At 35.6% G+C, this 16,861-nt stretch overlaps 1 protein-coding gene across 1 annotated transcript in view; it reads right to left on the bottom strand.

Annotated features, from left to right (window-relative positions):
- The window catches only part of ptprga (protein tyrosine phosphatase receptor type Ga), a 256,694-nt gene that overhangs the window by 54,129 nt on the left and 185,704 nt on the right, over positions 1–16,861 (bottom strand). The window contains exons 6-7 of the mRNA XM_088636210.1: positions 14,294–14,360; positions 4,759–4,916 (exon numbers count right to left, since the gene is read on the bottom strand). Coding sequence (XP_088492336.1) covers positions 4,759–4,916; positions 14,294–14,360 — 225 coding nt within the window. The remainder of the gene's footprint in view (positions 1–4,758; positions 4,917–14,293; positions 14,361–16,861) is intronic.

The following is a 16,861-nucleotide window of genomic DNA, read 5'->3' as shown; positions in this document are numbered from 1 at the left end:
AGCAGCCTCAGAACTCATCCAGCAGAGAAGTGGGAAATGTTCTGTTCTGAGTACTTTCACAACTGGTGCCAAGTTAAAGTCTAGGCTAATGACAAGTTAGCTGAATACACCTAAAACAGGAGACATTTCTTATCTCGGCTTGGCCTGTTTCAACTCCCCCCCCGCCTTCATGTTTGGAATTTGCTTACAAGGCACAAACAAACACCATTCTACTAAACCCAAATTAATCAGCTTGCACTTTACTGGAGAAACACAGAAATATGATCACCAGCTGTTCCTTGCCCTGGAGGAAATGGATTTTTGGAAAACACTAAAACACTCATTCTATCATTAAAAAACAAACTAATCTAACAAATGATATGCAGAGTAACATTTCAGCATGGTGGACAAATTTGATGATATGACAAACACCACCAAATGAGAAGCTAAAGAACAAAATGATTCCCGCAGAAAATTGTTTTTTTCCACCGATAACACAAAATTTCTCAAAGCTAAAACATTTCACATAATAAATTTTTCGAAAGGCCAGCATTTTCAAGTCTTTCCTTATGAGGCTGAATAATAAGTACTTGACAGTTTTTGTTAATCTATAGAGAAAGAGTATATTATTGTACAAACAGAAAGAATTTACCACAGTCGATCCTATACACAGTTAAATGTTCTGATATCTATACCACTAAAAGCTGTAGTGTTCAATACTGAAACGACAACACTGTAGTGAAGTGGAACAACTGTGATCGAGAAAAAGGGAAGTCTTTGCTGAATTCTGGGAACAAGACACTTTTGCTTCTGAAGTTCCATTCTGTTGCCTATGGTGCGCCTTTATTCTTGTGATTGTGCTTTTACAAAGAATAAGGCCTTAAGTCCCCTCAGCTGTGTAATGATTTTTCTGCTTGTAAGCTTACGTAAGTTTGGTGTCTGTCCTCCGTAACGGGACACTGACAGCTGACCATGCTGTTTGTTTGAGCTCTGCTCCTGATGCTGATCCTTCCGTGGAAGGACCACAGTTCCTGGCTATAGCCAGTTTCACACAAGCTACCATTCAGCATTTGCAAAGACAGCTCCAGCTTTAGACACCTGCTTTTCAAATGTCTGCAACAGCACATGTCACAAAAGGAGTGTTAAAAAACTAACTGCAAGCACCCACAACTGAAAACAAGCTTACAAAAGCACTTTTCCCCAAAAGGGTTGAATTGGGTTTAACTCATTGTAATATATGATTAACTAAATTAAATTAAACAATATGGAACTTAATAAACTTAATATGTAAAGTAGGCCGCAGAAGGATTCAAACATGAAATTGTAGTAAGATCAATTCACATTGGTTGAATCCTGTCCAAGTTATTATTTAGCTGTCAGTGGAGCTGACTTCTATGATGCTGCATTTAAAAAAAAAGAATGTATACCAAAGAGTTAAATTTTCATTTCACCCCAAAAACAGGAAATTAAGAGATTTTAAGAGATCCCATCCTGGTAAGGATGACCTGCATTTTCATTCCATGCCTTTGACCACTTATTTTTTGCTTGCACTGCTTTAAATTGTTTGTCTTCTTAGTGTACACTGCATTCTGCCACTAGGACTGATACCAATGTCTAAGATGTGTTGTCTTCACTAGACTGAAACAGTCCCACGGCCAAGAAATGCAAGAAAGTGACATTCAATATATTCGGGTTCTCCCTCTGTAACTTTCAAAAGGGTGCAATTGGTTTCTACAGTATGTTTGCTGTTTTAAACAGCATAGATATTTCATATTATGGTATAGTTAAATGCACATCAAAATCTCCTTTTGTTTTCTGGAAAACTTCAAGGCATTATATTACAGCTTTAAAAGCCAAGGGTATCAAGCTTACAGACTGAGGCAGATTTGTGGCAGGACGTGGCAGGATGTTGTATATATACAGTATATGTCATGATATTTGACTTTGCCCTAAACACAAGTTTAGATGTAGAAGTGGTACTGAAATCTAACCTAAACCTTAAGGTAAAAATGGCCTGAGTGAGCTGTTGGAATTGAGCAGCCTTAACTCTTTACAGCGATTCTGCTTTACAATGAAAGATACTAGGCTCTGATTACTGGATAAAGTTACTGCATATGAGCCATTACTGAGCTTCTAGGATGAGAATAGACCATGAGACTATTTGTTATTTTCAAATTTACTTGTCTGCATTAAGAAATTTTCAAAGGCTGGCAAAATTATTTGCAGTTTAATAAAATATTATCTGCATGAGTATGTTTTTATATGTTTGATATTGCTTTTGTTGTTCTTTTCTGTTAATGTTTTCTGAATGCAAAACTAGTTCATTTGTGGATACACCACATTTTAGTATTAGAAAGGCTAAGACAATTTAATCTGTTTTTTTTTTCTCTGTGAAATCAGATGGAACAGTCAATTAAGCTGTATTGGGTCGTTTAACTACAGCAGCTAATTAAGTCATGCAGCAGCACCTAGTTCCAGTCCTGTGTACATCAACCTCAGCTCAGTCAGAGGGACAATTTCACTCATTTGGACTCTCTTACAAAGATTAAAGACTAGTATAGCTAAATGACAAGTTTATTGAATGGAAATTATATGGTATATTTATGGAAGACAAAGCAAGAATTAAGGTTTTAAGATGCTAATATGCTTGTGGCAACACAAAACAGTAGGAATTTACAGTTAAATAATCAACTGTAAACTCTTAGGTTAAAGTAAACACAATTGCTAAAATGTTGCTACTGTAGTTATGTTATTTTAATATGAATGTTAAATGATGCCCTCAACAGCAGAGTATATGCTTAAGTGCAGTTTAGCAAATTATCACAGGAATCAATTCATTTAATTTGCATATTCTCTCAGATGCATAATCAAGAGCTATGCTACTGCCATAGAAAATCTTAATCATGAGGTTCTATTCAAATAAAGCAGAGTTTAATATAAATAAAGCCATTTTTATAACATACAGAATTATATATGAGTATTGGAAAAGAACTATCATTAGCACCTTTAAGGATGTGTTGAAATCCATTAAATACAACATAAAGTGCCCTCTCAGTAACAATTAGCGTTAAAATAGCAATACAAAATGAGAAGCAAAGAAAAAAATGTAAACAACACTTTTGTGACTATAAACGACTACTGCTAGTAGCCTTTAAATACCTAATATACCTCTTCCTGTCTTAATAATATTAATCTTTTAATTCCTTTATACAGACTGCAAATGACACAACTGATTGCATCATGTGCTGAAAAAGTAGCCCCAGGCATCAACATTAACACGGTAATTTCTAACACTAAACATAAACTAAATACCTCATTTACATTTTGCTGCTCACAGATACACTTTAAATAAACCAATTAAGCCATAGCAGAATTTAAATGTACTGGATTCCAGTATTCAAAAAAATTACCTCACAGTCCAGGCAGTCCTAATTGTTATGGGTATTAAAATTCCTGGAAAGCTTAAAATATTATGATTTTATTATAAATCTATAAATTTATTTATATAATTTATATTTTATTTATTTTAAATCAAAAACCTTTGCAAAGTAGGACAGAAAAATAGTTACTTTCACCTATTTTACTGGGGAAGGTTTAGGTATGAAGCTACAGTATTTGTTGTAGTTATTTTCAGATTGCATTAAATCAACACTTTGACCACACTGCCAATCATTTGTCACAAATTCAGTAGCTTACAGCAGCCTACTTGACAGACACTTTTTCACTCTACATAATCCAATGTCTTTATATAAAGGTGCCATTAGGTACTACAAGTTATAGAAAAAAAGTGGAAACACCTGGGTAAGTAAGGAACACCAACTATATTGAAAGTAAAGTTTTCAAACATTTGTGGCACATGTGTTAATTAATAAAATAACATCCAGCCTGCTTAGGGTCATCTATAACAATTCTGGACTTACCTGGTTGCCTACAGTATTGCTGGAAGGGGGCCTTAGTTTCTTTATAAGCAGGGCTGATCGTTGGGGAGCGTCTGATACGAGCATTCGTGACCAAGACAGCTCAACTTGCTGATGTTTCATGAGCAGAGGTATCTAACGTGATGTCAGCAGGAATTCCAAGGGAAAGATATTATCAGCAGTGGGAGTAAATGCAAACTGCGGGACTGTGGTATCAGCGCATTAATATGAAGTACAAGTCAAAGCAGGTGAGAAACTGCAGATCAACTTGACTGCTAATTTCAACCTGATGTGCGTGCAATAAGTTTAATCAAAAATGGTCCACCGAGAACTCCACACAGTAGATACCATACTAGGTCTGCAGTGTGCAAGCTGCTCATCACATCTGTGCAAAGGACACAGGAGTCATGTTATAAGGTCAGATGAATCCCTACACCATGTTCTTAACACAAATACAAGTGCACAGTGTACTTTGTACCAACAGTGTGGGTTTCTGGTCATTTATGTTGTGGAGTACACTTTCCAGACATGGTTTTTGTGCCCTCATTGCCTTAGGTCAATGCTAATTCTTATGGTTATCTTCATACTGCAGCACTTTCCTACTGGGGGTTTGTCTACCAGGGTTCTATAGGTTTTTATAATTAGTGATGGCAGAGGAGAAGTCTGTTTCAATTTAATACAGGCCTAAGTTTGCTCTAACCTCACAAAGTATTTCCCACCCTCCATTTGTCCAGCCTGGAAGTCTTCCTTGAGCGAGTCGGGGAAGTGTTCATAATGAATGACATCTATAGAGATAGAGGGCTGGAGCAGTCAGAACAGAAGACAGTTGCAAGTAAGGGCCCTGACAGCTAGCTTGCCTTACCTGGTGATACGACAGAAACACCGGTCTGCTGAAAACGATCCACTCTACAATCTTACTGCATGGCGGTGTTGTCAGGGAGCCAGCGTAGCGGTAATAGCTTCCAATTGAAGATGGCAGCAAATCTCTCAGCACAAAAGGATCCAGAAAGGTTTCCTTCTCTGGAGTAGAAGCACAACAACAAAGACACAATGAGTTAGCAGCACATAAAATATCTTATTCATTATTAAAGCTCGGATATTATGCAATCACTTAATTTGTTATTTTCTATCCATTGATAAAGATAAAGTTGGATTCATGCTAAATCCAAGATTTAGCATGACAGGTTTTATGAAACAAGAATTGTGCATTGAATCACTTTCATTTTTTTAAATGTCTAACCTCTGCAGACACATTAGGTAGTCATAATGTGGCTGAAATTTTTCTTTTCACTATACACTTCAGTCTTAACATTTGTTGCTCATCAATAAAGGATCATATATTTTTGCAATCTGGTTGGATTATTTTTTATCAGTGATACAGAGGGCAAATCTATCTCCATCTGAACAAATCATACCACTGGACAAGGACACAAAGAGGAAACAGGAGACAAATATATATTTGCTTAATGTGAACTTGGGTTTGGGGAAAAAAATAAAAAACGTAAGAAGCTGGGATTAAGCAGGACAGGATCAAGACAATGTCATAGTGTTAACATTTCCACTTTTTACTTCACCTGAATCTTATACCAGTGAAGATGCTATCAATCTTGTAGGGTAAGATTCCCAGACAGGACAATTTGGTGAGAAAAGTGCCCCACATTTTATCCACATAAAACAGGAAACACACTATAGTCAATCCATCTCTGAGCATGTTTGTTGGATGTGGCAAGAAAAGCTAAAAAGATGGCGCACAATAGAATGTGCAAACTCCACACAGGAGTGTGTCTCAGCTCTGAACTGAACCCAGGATCTGTGAGACAGCAACTCTAACCACTTTGCCCTGTGCCACCTACTGACATTTGCAGTACAGTTAAATAATTGTTTTCTTTTACTGTACATTGTGGGTTACATAAATACTACATCCAATCCACATTCCAAACATTGACAGTCAGCAAGATAACACAAAGGAAATGACTGGAGAGCAGAAATCATCTTCACTGTCAGAACATGATCTTGGAAAATACCACAATCTCTTAGGGAACACTGGATTCAGAATATTGTTTTCTACATGTAATGCAGACCACAAAATAAATATATTCCTTGAACACAACCCTGTTTGCTTTTGGAACTGAAGCTTTTGGGATGTTCTTGATCCCATCTCACTGCAATGCTGCTTCCACTCGCTGGTAACTAGCTACTTATTATGACTTTTTGAATTATCCTATTGGACTCCAGACAGTGAAATAAGGCAGTGTTTTCATGCCTCAGTGCTGGCTAGAAAGGAATAAGCTCACAAAAGGCTGGAGATATTTTATAACAATGTTAGTAGTTCTCTGCAAATCTGCTTTATTGTTAAAGTATGACATAATTGGTAATATGGGCTGTATTTATGTACAGTAGTGTTACAGTATTGTTACTTGGGCCATGAGGCATTTAAACATGGATTAAGATAAAGATGGCTAAAAAGTCCTAATAATAACTAAAGAGTCCTAATAATTAACACATGTGAAACTAATTCACATTAAGTTAATCCAATCAGCAATATTAAAACACCAATATTCAGCAGTGACCAGACCATTCCTTGTGAGAACCTTATGTCAGCCTTCATGGGATGGATCACTGGACAAAAAAGAAGATAGGAAGAACCAACAGGAAAGGAGACATTTATTATAATATAAAGTTATTTAATTAGTTCAGGTGGCTTGCTGCATCAGCATGCGTAGGCTGCAAAGGAACAATAGGTTTATTCTATGCTGAAAAGAGAAGAAAGAAAATGTTATTTAAGTAATTAAAGTTACTTATTCCTCATAACGTTTTGTTGTTTAAATATTCAGATGGTGATTGCTCTATTATCAAGATATGCTGGAGTAATCTCTGACTTTGGGTGGTGGAATTATTCATCTTTATAATTTGTTTGCGTAGCTTGGCTAGATGATATCAGGCTCTAATGTCTTTTTTATAATTTTATCACACACCACGTTTTTAACAAGTGGTGGCAGTGTTTATTTACTGTCCTTATTGTTGTAGCTATATATATAATAGCTTGGTCTACTTAAATTTTGGGAGGGTTTTTTAAACAATTTCACTACTCACAAGGCTAAAACAAGGTTCTTAAAAGTGCAAAGTGCAAAGCTTGTCTTCTACTAAATATATATGAGGTTATATAAAAAAACAAAGATTGCTTGATAAACTGACAATATGGAACATAAATTCATCACTTCTATTTAAAACCTGTATAGACAAGATAGCAAAAATCTATAAACATGGATTTTACTCACCAAAATCATTGTTTTTATGATTATATTTTTTAATAATTTGAGCAGTGAATTGACATACTATCTAAAAAAAAATATTATGGTGATATTGATCTAGGATAACAATACAATGATTTCCATATTAAAAAAAAATCCTAAACAACTTTGAATGTAATGGAATGTAAATGTAAATAATTCACTGCAAACTACTGACCTATTTGTTCAATACAATGTAAAATAAGTACTCCTGTTTAAGTGGTTCTGAGAAAACCCTTAGTAAGATAACTGATTTCCAGCTGTATATGATTTAAGGCAGATGGCTTTGGAAACTGTAGAGAAAATAAAATACACTGTCAAACAGATGGAATGACATGGTAATTTTGCCATTTCACAGCTCACCATATTTATGTAATTTTAGCTTTTTAATAATTAATTGCCAATCAAAGCTATAGTGGCTGAGGCAGTGTTGAGTTCAAAGCCAAATGAAATAATGAATAATTCATAAATGATTATGTAATACATTCCAAGGAAAAAAGTGACTGCAATACTCAGTTTTTTAAATGCTAGTCATAAAACCATTAACTAATTTGGTATGTTACTTGAATAACCCTGACATTTTACCATCTAAATAATCAGAATTAAAAAATGCAATTAAAGTACATAGACATAAATGCACCCTTAATGTAAAGCACAGCAAACCATAGCTGATGGACAAGGATTTCTCCTTCTTTTGTTCTTTTACAAATAAATGTAAATTAAGTGGACATCACAAAAGGTGATTCTTTTATTTCTTCTGGTTTCCACCTGGAGTTATCCAAGTTAGTGGTCACGCGCTGAGGTGGAACACGAGCCTTAAACACAGCTTTACTCAATGCTCATTTACTGTCTTTCAGCTGTCTGTGTCCTTCTCAGTGACCAAAGCTGTCAGCTGAATCGAAGGACACAACAGCAACAAGAACAGTCAGGACATGGCTACATTTGTAGCACCTAAAGGTTTTGATTCCCTGTCTATTTATCAAGCTAATGAAAAAGACAACAGAGCCATGCTTTCTGACTCTATGAAAGAAAAAATGCTTTCTTTTCTGTCAAAATGATTGTGTCTGGAATGACCAGCACTTTTTTTAAAGTATTAACTTAGAAACAAAAGATTTCCATGAACGTACGCATTACTCATACACATATCAAAATATACCTTTTTGATCAGCAACAACCTCTAATCATTCCTGCTCCTTAAAACAAATGATGATAATGTCAATTCATTCATGGAACCTATTAATCTTGTGCCATAAAGTTTTTTTCAATATATACAATGGCAGCAATTATTGTGCCAAACAGAGTGTCTATTCCTTAATTAGCTGGAATTAAAATTATTTTATGACCACAATAAAAATGATCAATTGAAATGTGCCTGAAGATGCAACTAAATTAATTTCCCTTTTCTAATTAAAAAAACAAGAAGCACTTAATTGGCCAGAAATCAGTATGCAAAGCTAAAAAGCCACATCTGTGAGACTTTCAAGAAAAATAAACATTATATTACCATCACTTCATTTAGGTCGTTCACATCATAAACAGTATAAAGGTATCTTTCACTTTTATTTATTTGATTGATGTCAGATTTGCAGCTTTTTTAAAAATCCCAAAGCATAAATCATCCACATCTGCGTGGTGGCAATATCACATCAATGACTACATGAAATTAACTACCAGCACAGGTGTTGACTCTGCTGTTAAGGGATTTTAATATCATCAAAAAGGCTGACAATGATTTGAAAATATTAATTATTTAAGTAAATGTGCAAACAAAAAATGTGAAATTTATTTGATTCATGGTGGTTACATCAACGGTTAAATACTGTGTGCTAATGCATCAAAATCTTATATCTACTGATTTAAATATGCATGTGTACATTTCATGTTGTACCTCTCTCATAAATACATAATTATCAATATTGTAGAAGTGTTTGCAATGCAAGTTGTCATCATGGTTTCAAGCTCCCTCACTCTTTTAGGCTGTTGAACTCCTTCAGTGCAAGGCTTCCTAACATTTTTCAATCGGAGAGCAAATTAGCTTCAGCCCTGAAATGTCAAGACATACATTTCGCTTCCTGTGCTATCAGCACAGAAATAAAATTTAATTTTCTTAAAATCACCACTAAAGAAAATCATAGCTCAATCTTATGCTTCTCCTTGTTAAGAAACATTTGACTCTTCCAAAAAAATACTGTACCATGTAGCTGGTTTAGCTTCAAAACACAGCTCTATAATACTCAGTAAGTTTACAGCACCTAAGAACTACAACAACAAACCACTGTTTTATAGTTTCCTTCCACTTAGGCAAATTCAGAAATGCCAAGCTGAAATTTCATGAAGTTCTGCTTAGTAGATTTATTAGGACAGACTATTCTTACACCCTTGGAATACAGGGTATTCAGGCCTTTTAACGGAATCATTAAAAATTATGTCTGGTTTTAACTGAAAAAATGTTGCTGACAAGCACATGGTCCCAGAGTGTTTTAAGAATACTTCAACAGTACGATATGTAGTCATATTCTGTTGTAGATTTCCAACATTCATTAAGTGTTGTTTATCTAAGAGTTTGCAAGCAAATTGTTCACCTTGCTTACTTTCAATACTTTCAAGCAGTGGAGACTAAAATAAATTTCTTTGCATTTGCAATTCTCGGTTAGCATGGATCCTCGGCTGTCATCCTATTCTCCATGGCAATATTGTCTGTAATATCTGTCAGAGCTAAATAAACTGTGCAAATATCAATCACAGCTGTCCAGCGGTATTGCAGTGAGGCCTTTCTAAATGTACAAAGGATGAAAATACACTGCCAGATTCCTTGAGAAGAAAATGGAGAAGAAAATGTAAAAAATAATACCTGAAACACCCCCATAGCTCAGATTTTACAGGATTTATTGACTATCACAGCTGCAACATTAAACACCCCTGAAAGCAGAACAATTAATCCAAAAACCTATTTGTTTTCATCTAAGCCTGTCAACAGCTTTTAAGCCTCAAGTCAGAAAAAGAAATGTTTGTTAGACTTAGCAGTATTAGCCAGAAACAATAAACAAATACAAAGATTTTTCTCAAAGAAAGCACTGTGATAATTATTTTAACAATTTCACTGTACAATGGGTACAATCTCTGAAAAGCTGACTGTAGCACACATGAGAACACTTTTTATTAAACAACGGTATTCTTTCACTGGGAAATCTAAGGCCTAAAACAGGGTTCTATAAACTGGATTTACTCATGTCTAATGGTGTTATGGGCTCTAACATCTCAACATTAAGGTATACACAAACCCCTGCACTTTCTTTGAGTAAATCATGGGCACAATACACCTCTTCCCATCCTACAGGTAGAACTAATCGGAGTTGAGTTCAACTACTCTTGATGAGCTTTTTCGACTGGGACTTACAGTATGAAAAGACCCATACAAAACTGATTAAAAAATAAACTTGTGTGTCTTGTGTGTGAAAAAAATAAACAAATATCTGAAACCCATTGTATTATGTTTGGAACACACTAGCTAGGAGCAAAACAAGAAAATAAAGCTTGTACATTCTTGGACATAACTCTTATTCTCTAAAACTGGCTTCTCAGCAAGTATTTCATATGTATATACATACACTGCTTTGTTATATATCTAAGACACAATTGGGAGTTAGAATATATGTATGTTATGAACATAAAAAACCTCCTCTAGTGTTTTCTACCTTTATATCTTTAAATTTAGGATTGCCAATTATTTTGGTGGTACCCACTCAATGTGAAATAGCCATATACTGTATGTATTTTTCATGTGTTGACTCACAGCTACAAACCCTGCGACCACACACAGGGGAGAAAGAGGAAGTGTAGGCAGACTCCTCCAACCTGCCCACCTTTATTAATACAGCTTGGGCGAGAGAAGGACTTGGTGTTCTGAAGAAAGTCACTGGAAAGCTTTGCAAAGGCTATCTGTATAGATGTGATGGATTTCATTTAGACAAGGTGGCTAACAGTCAGTTTGAGGCAAGGACATACAGAGAAATTAAAAAAAATAAGGAATAAGAAGTTCAGTGCTTATAGCTAAATGCCAGAAGTATCAGGAACAAGATACAAAAAATAGAAGCTACTGCAGTAGTAGAAAGTTACAATGGGACTGGCATCGCAGAATGGTTAACAGCGAGTGCTGGTGATAAATACAAGAGTGGAAAAATGGCATTCTGGACAGGTAGGAAAGAAGGAAGAGGTGTACAGCACTATACTGTACATCATAAAGACCCTTCAGGAACAAGCAGTTAACAAAGAGGTTATCAGAATTCATATGGGTTAGACTTAGAAAAAACATTGAAAGGAAATAGGATAGTAATGCTACAGACCACAAATATTTAAAAATATATCCAGATAGATTTTTAAAATGCAGTACTATATAATAAAATAAGTGGTGCAGATGTGAAGGAAAAGTGGTTATTGTGAGACATTTAGTTGTCCTCACATAGATTGGGAAAAACCAGTGCAAGTTTCATCAGATGAATGTGAAGTGTTAGATATGGGTTATGACTGCTTTCTCCGATTGTTTGCTCTGTTTCTTAGAACGTCTAACTAGAAAGATTGCCTATATAGATCAAGCCTTTTCAAACATTCAAGATTGTGTATGGAAAACAGAAATGAGAGCACTATTGTGAACTGCTAATGTTACTTGGTATGGGTGTTTTGAAGTATACTTTGGAAGAGTTCAGGCAGATTCCAGAACAAAGGACTACAATTTCAGGAAAGCAGACTATGAAGGAATGAGAGTTTAAAAGAATGGGATAGGATGATATAAAATCAGTGAAGAATGGATGGCAACTGCTTAGAGATATTCTGTTTGAAGTACAGAACATTTATCTCAAGGGCGGTCAAATCTAAGGCTAGAAACTAGGGTGAAATTTTAATTTCTTATTGGTTGGGTGTTTCCTGTTGCATTGATTGTGCCCACATAAAAGAGCTGTGAATGTGTGGTGTTGGGTTTGCTTTTTGCTCTTCCGTTTGGTGTCTTTAGAGTGAGAAGGTCTAAACCAACATAAGACTAGAGACTACAAACTGTCTATAAAAGAAAAGCAAGCAATCTGGATGCTGAAAGAGAAGACAAATTCAATCAGAACCATAGCACTGAAAGTGGACATAGCAAATTTAACAATCTGGAATGTCTTAAAAAATTGAAAAACTGAACCAACTAATTATAGACCAATATGATTAAGGAAATTAATCGTATCAGAGGATTGTCAATGTGTATCTTGCTTAATTGTAGCTAACTTGTTAAAGAGTTTTTTGGACAGCAGTAATGGATACTATCAGAGCATATTATATGGTTTAATTAAATTGTCAGAAGGAGTATGATCCTTTCTCCATTAGATCAATATCTGATATGTTAGTATCTGGATTAAGAACCAGTTAATGGATAGAAACAGAGTACAAATAAAGGATGAATGCTGAAACTGGGTCATGGATGTAATCAATAGAGTACCCTAAAGATTTGTGCTAGGACAACTGCTTTTTCACATTTATATCATTCATCTAGGCTCTAGTATACTTGGTAAACTTAAACGTAGTAAACTCAAAAGTCAAAGGTATTACTCAAACAAGATTAGCAAAAGAAGCTAGAAGCTGCAAAATAAAGTAAAAATATTTAGAAACATTAAAAACTGGGAAACACTTTGCACTTCACATGTAAACTAGAAAAGTGGAATGTGGTAAATGCGGATAGTGAAAACAAACTGTAAAATGAGAAAGAGCTTGAAATGACAAAAAATCCTCAGCTATTTATGTTGACATCTTTTTCAAAAGCAGTAAGCAATACAAAAGGGAAATACAATGTTAGGCTAGCTAGTTAAATGTAAATCAAGTGATGTTATATACTAATATGATCTCAATTAAAATTTGTGTACAATCTGGGTCACCACGTTAAAAAAAGCTACTTCTCTAGAATATGTTCAGAAGAGCGACTTGAACCTAACTCAAAGCTGGGAAACTAATTGGACTTAAGTGAAAACAAGAACTTTCACAAAGGTTTGTGAGAGTCTGAAACAAGATACAGGAGCACACTGTGAAAGCCAATACTATTGCTTCATTTGAAAAGGGCAGGAAAAGCAATTTGGAATAATTACCCGTTAATTAAAACCAAATTAGTGAGATAACAGGCCTGTCATTAAGCTTTCTTATGTTCGTAAGAAACTATTGTCATTAAGCAATTTTAATTATTATATTAGTTATCATCATTAAAGCACACGAAAAGCAATAGTATACATGAGTAGCCAATATCAAGTGTTACATAAGCTAAATAATCTATTTACAGTACCTGTCAAATCTGTCCTCATTGTCAGGTGTTCTCAGTATTAACACCATTTTATCCTCTCTACACCTCCATGAAGCTCAAAGGCTATATTTTGTACTACAAAAGATAAACCTCTCGGGTCTTACTGCAAACTTAAACCACAGTGGGTAAAATTTCAATAGAAGTTTACAGCAGAATTGTACCTGTGAAACAGTGAAAGCCTATCGAGTAAAAACCGTAGAACAATGCAAACGTACAAGACTTTTGCATACAGTAGCACTGAGTATACAGAATTTTGTCACTCAAAGTAGTACCATTCACTTCCTACTAAAGAACAAGTCAAGTGTTTTGCCCTATCAATGGATTACCAATGAGCTATGAAGCTTTCCAGTGCAGGGTCACCTGTGCAATTTACTCCCGCCTGAGAAGAAATTGAAAATCATTTCCATAAGACAGCAACATGAGTCTTCTCTGAAACCATTCTTTTTATTGTACCTCTCAGAATACAATATGTAAATAACACAAACTGTCCAGGGCAGTGATAGTTATTAGGCCTAAAATGCACTTGCCATAACCCATTTCATGTTTTTACTGGGTCAGAGAAGCATGGCCTCAAAAGCCCTTTCCTCAAGTGGCCCAGGTAAACTGACAGTGATTTTGTCTGTGTGCACTTCTGTGTGGAAGAAAGGCTGGGGTATTGCTGTCACGTTTAGCTGCTCCAGGGAGATAAACGGAGATCTTCAGCCTCTGGGGTTGTCTATCAAGAAAACTACCGACAGGCCGCATCCCAGCCAATAATAAGATGGATAAATCTGAAGTATTTCACTCACCGTGATGAACGACGCCCTTCAGCCCATGGATAATCGAGTCCACTGCGGGATTGTCCTTCTGCCCAGCCTACATGGAGAAAAAAACAACATATAACAGCTCAAATCTGCTGTGACATCCAGAATTACAGGACTACTTTAATCTCTCACAAAAGATGTTTTGCAAACCCAAAACAATGTCATATCTGAAATAAAAATTAATCAGTCCATCTGAGTACTGATCTGATGAATCTCTGCAGACAAGTCAAAGTAACAGAAATTCAATCCCCCTGTCTCCTATTACGCTGAGGCTAAAGTCAGATTATCAGGAATGCTGCTTCTATTTTTCCTCTACTTTGTAGATGCTCTGCTGATTTTTGTATTGTGATGAAAATATCAGTCTCCCTCGATCCCAGGGTGTCTGGGAAAGAATTTGCTGTGATAAACAACTGACCAGTTGGAAATAACTTGTTACCCGTTTACCATTACATACACATTAAACCAAACATAGCAAAGGAACATTTCATAGCACACCGAATCTGCTTACTGCCATTTACTAATGCAAGAGCAGTAAGTCATCGGTATTAGTGTTATTTTATTATATGTATCTCAGTGAAAATACTATTTTCTCTTCTGGCTCATTTAAATCTGATATGTAAAACCTTGTTCCACTTTCTTTTATGAATAAAAGCCACATTATATCGTGGCTCACTTTCACAATTTTTCTCATGCTGGTCATTTGAGACTTTCAAGATTTTTGCTCTTTCCAAAAGCATTTCATCAGTAGCTAATCACTCACCTGTCGCTACTAAAAATTACAAGTGTAAATTAACTTCATCACTTCCATTGTTTAATGATTGTATTTGCCCTAATATGCTGCATCTACATCCCAGGGTTAATATCATAACTGCTTGATTAATATGACCAACATGTCTGGTTGAATTATGAAATAGAGAATACTGGAGCATCATGTTCTAATTGATTATCACTGGCAGGGCCTACCTAGGTGTTGTCTAGCGTGAAGAAACAAAGTACAGCAGCGTGGGAGATGGCAAAGGACAACTGCTTATGAGCAGCGTCTGAGATCTTCAAGCAATCATTATCTAAGTAAAGCCAACCACAACAAAAGTAAAAAGAAATAAGCTTTTATTTTCCTAAACACAAGTATGATCATATTGTGACCATTCGAAAACATTTTCAGCATGTGCCACTCCAATTTTAATGAAGATGAACTACTGTATGACATTTTTTTGGGATGTGGAGAAAACGTCTTAAAGTTAGCAGTCTAAGCCACTGGATACATTTACATTTGCTGGAGAATGAGTGAAAGTCGAATGCTAGCAGTGTCCCACAGATTTATCCCTTACATTAAGGCATTTATCAGCCTCCAGCCTCAGAGCTGACAGTGAGCACCGCTGCATGTAACCTCTCTGAGAAAGACAGATATAGCAAAAGGAAGGCAGGCAGGAAGGATGCCAAATGATTTTACAAGTATGCTGAAAGGCACTGAAAACATAGCGAACACTTCTGAAAAGTACTGCAGCTGGTGGGCTTCCTTTTTGTAACATACAGAAAATAAAGAGCTCCTGCACTGACAAATTAATTAATATTATTCAAGGAATCACTCATACATAACTAAAACAATAGAAGATGTTTTGTCTGATAGCCATTGCTAGGTTTGTCTGCAGAGCATACTATATTTATACCAAGCCTGAAATGAAAAAAAATGTTCTAAGCAGTATTTTATTTATCCCTATAAAATCATTGAATGTTTACATGTTAAGTCATGCACATTTACAAATTGCCTTCATAAACTGAGGGATGGGTGTATATACTGTACATCAACTACTAAACTGCAGAACTTAAGTAAGAGTTATACAGGCTCTGATGATGAGCAACACCCGTGAATGCTGGAAATCGGGAACTAATTACATTAACAGAACCAGTGATAATAAGTGGGAAAGAGATCACCTTGTTTCATAGTAATCATAGGTTTGGTGTTTTTAAAAAGGAAACTGAACATGTTTATTTGCTAGATATCACTTATATAAAAACTGCAACAATTCATTTTTAAGACTACTGAGGTCTGAAAAGTAGCTATTTGTTGCATACAACAAATTAAGAAGTATGTACTTTTCCACTTCTCTCAAACCACATTCCATTAATTTAATTTTCTTTGATGAAATAATTAAAAGGCCTTTTCCACTAAGGTAAAAAACCTCCTTTTGAGATCACAAAAATTGGCAGGTACAGTTTAACTGAGATCAGTAATGGATTAGTTGATGAACTTGCATGTGTGGTACAGTTATTGAGCTTTTCATGCAAAGACACGGCCCTGTCAAACTAGATCTGTGACTTTCTCAAAGAGGGGCACTTACTGGATAAAGGGAGAGATCTACAGGAAGTGCTGTATTTGTGACAGTGATACAGTAACTTCAATAAGGTGATATCTGCTATAATTGTGGGCAATGCAGGTTGAGACCAGGCTCACACTGAAACCTGGTGGATGGATCTTACTGCAACCGCCACAAGGGCAGGAACTAATGGGTTTAGTACAGGCTGTGCATTTGACACCCATGGTGTACAGTCTTG

The sequence above is a fragment of the Lepisosteus platostomus genome, chromosome 6, assembly GCF_059453375.1.
Source record: "Lepisosteus platostomus isolate fLepPlt1 chromosome 6, fLepPlt1.hap1, whole genome shotgun sequence".
NCBI classification, from domain to species: Eukaryota; Metazoa; Chordata; class Actinopteri; order Semionotiformes; family Lepisosteidae; genus Lepisosteus; species Lepisosteus platostomus.
The sequence above is the reverse complement of the archived record's forward strand: the minus strand, read 5'-3'. Positions and strand labels throughout refer to the sequence as shown.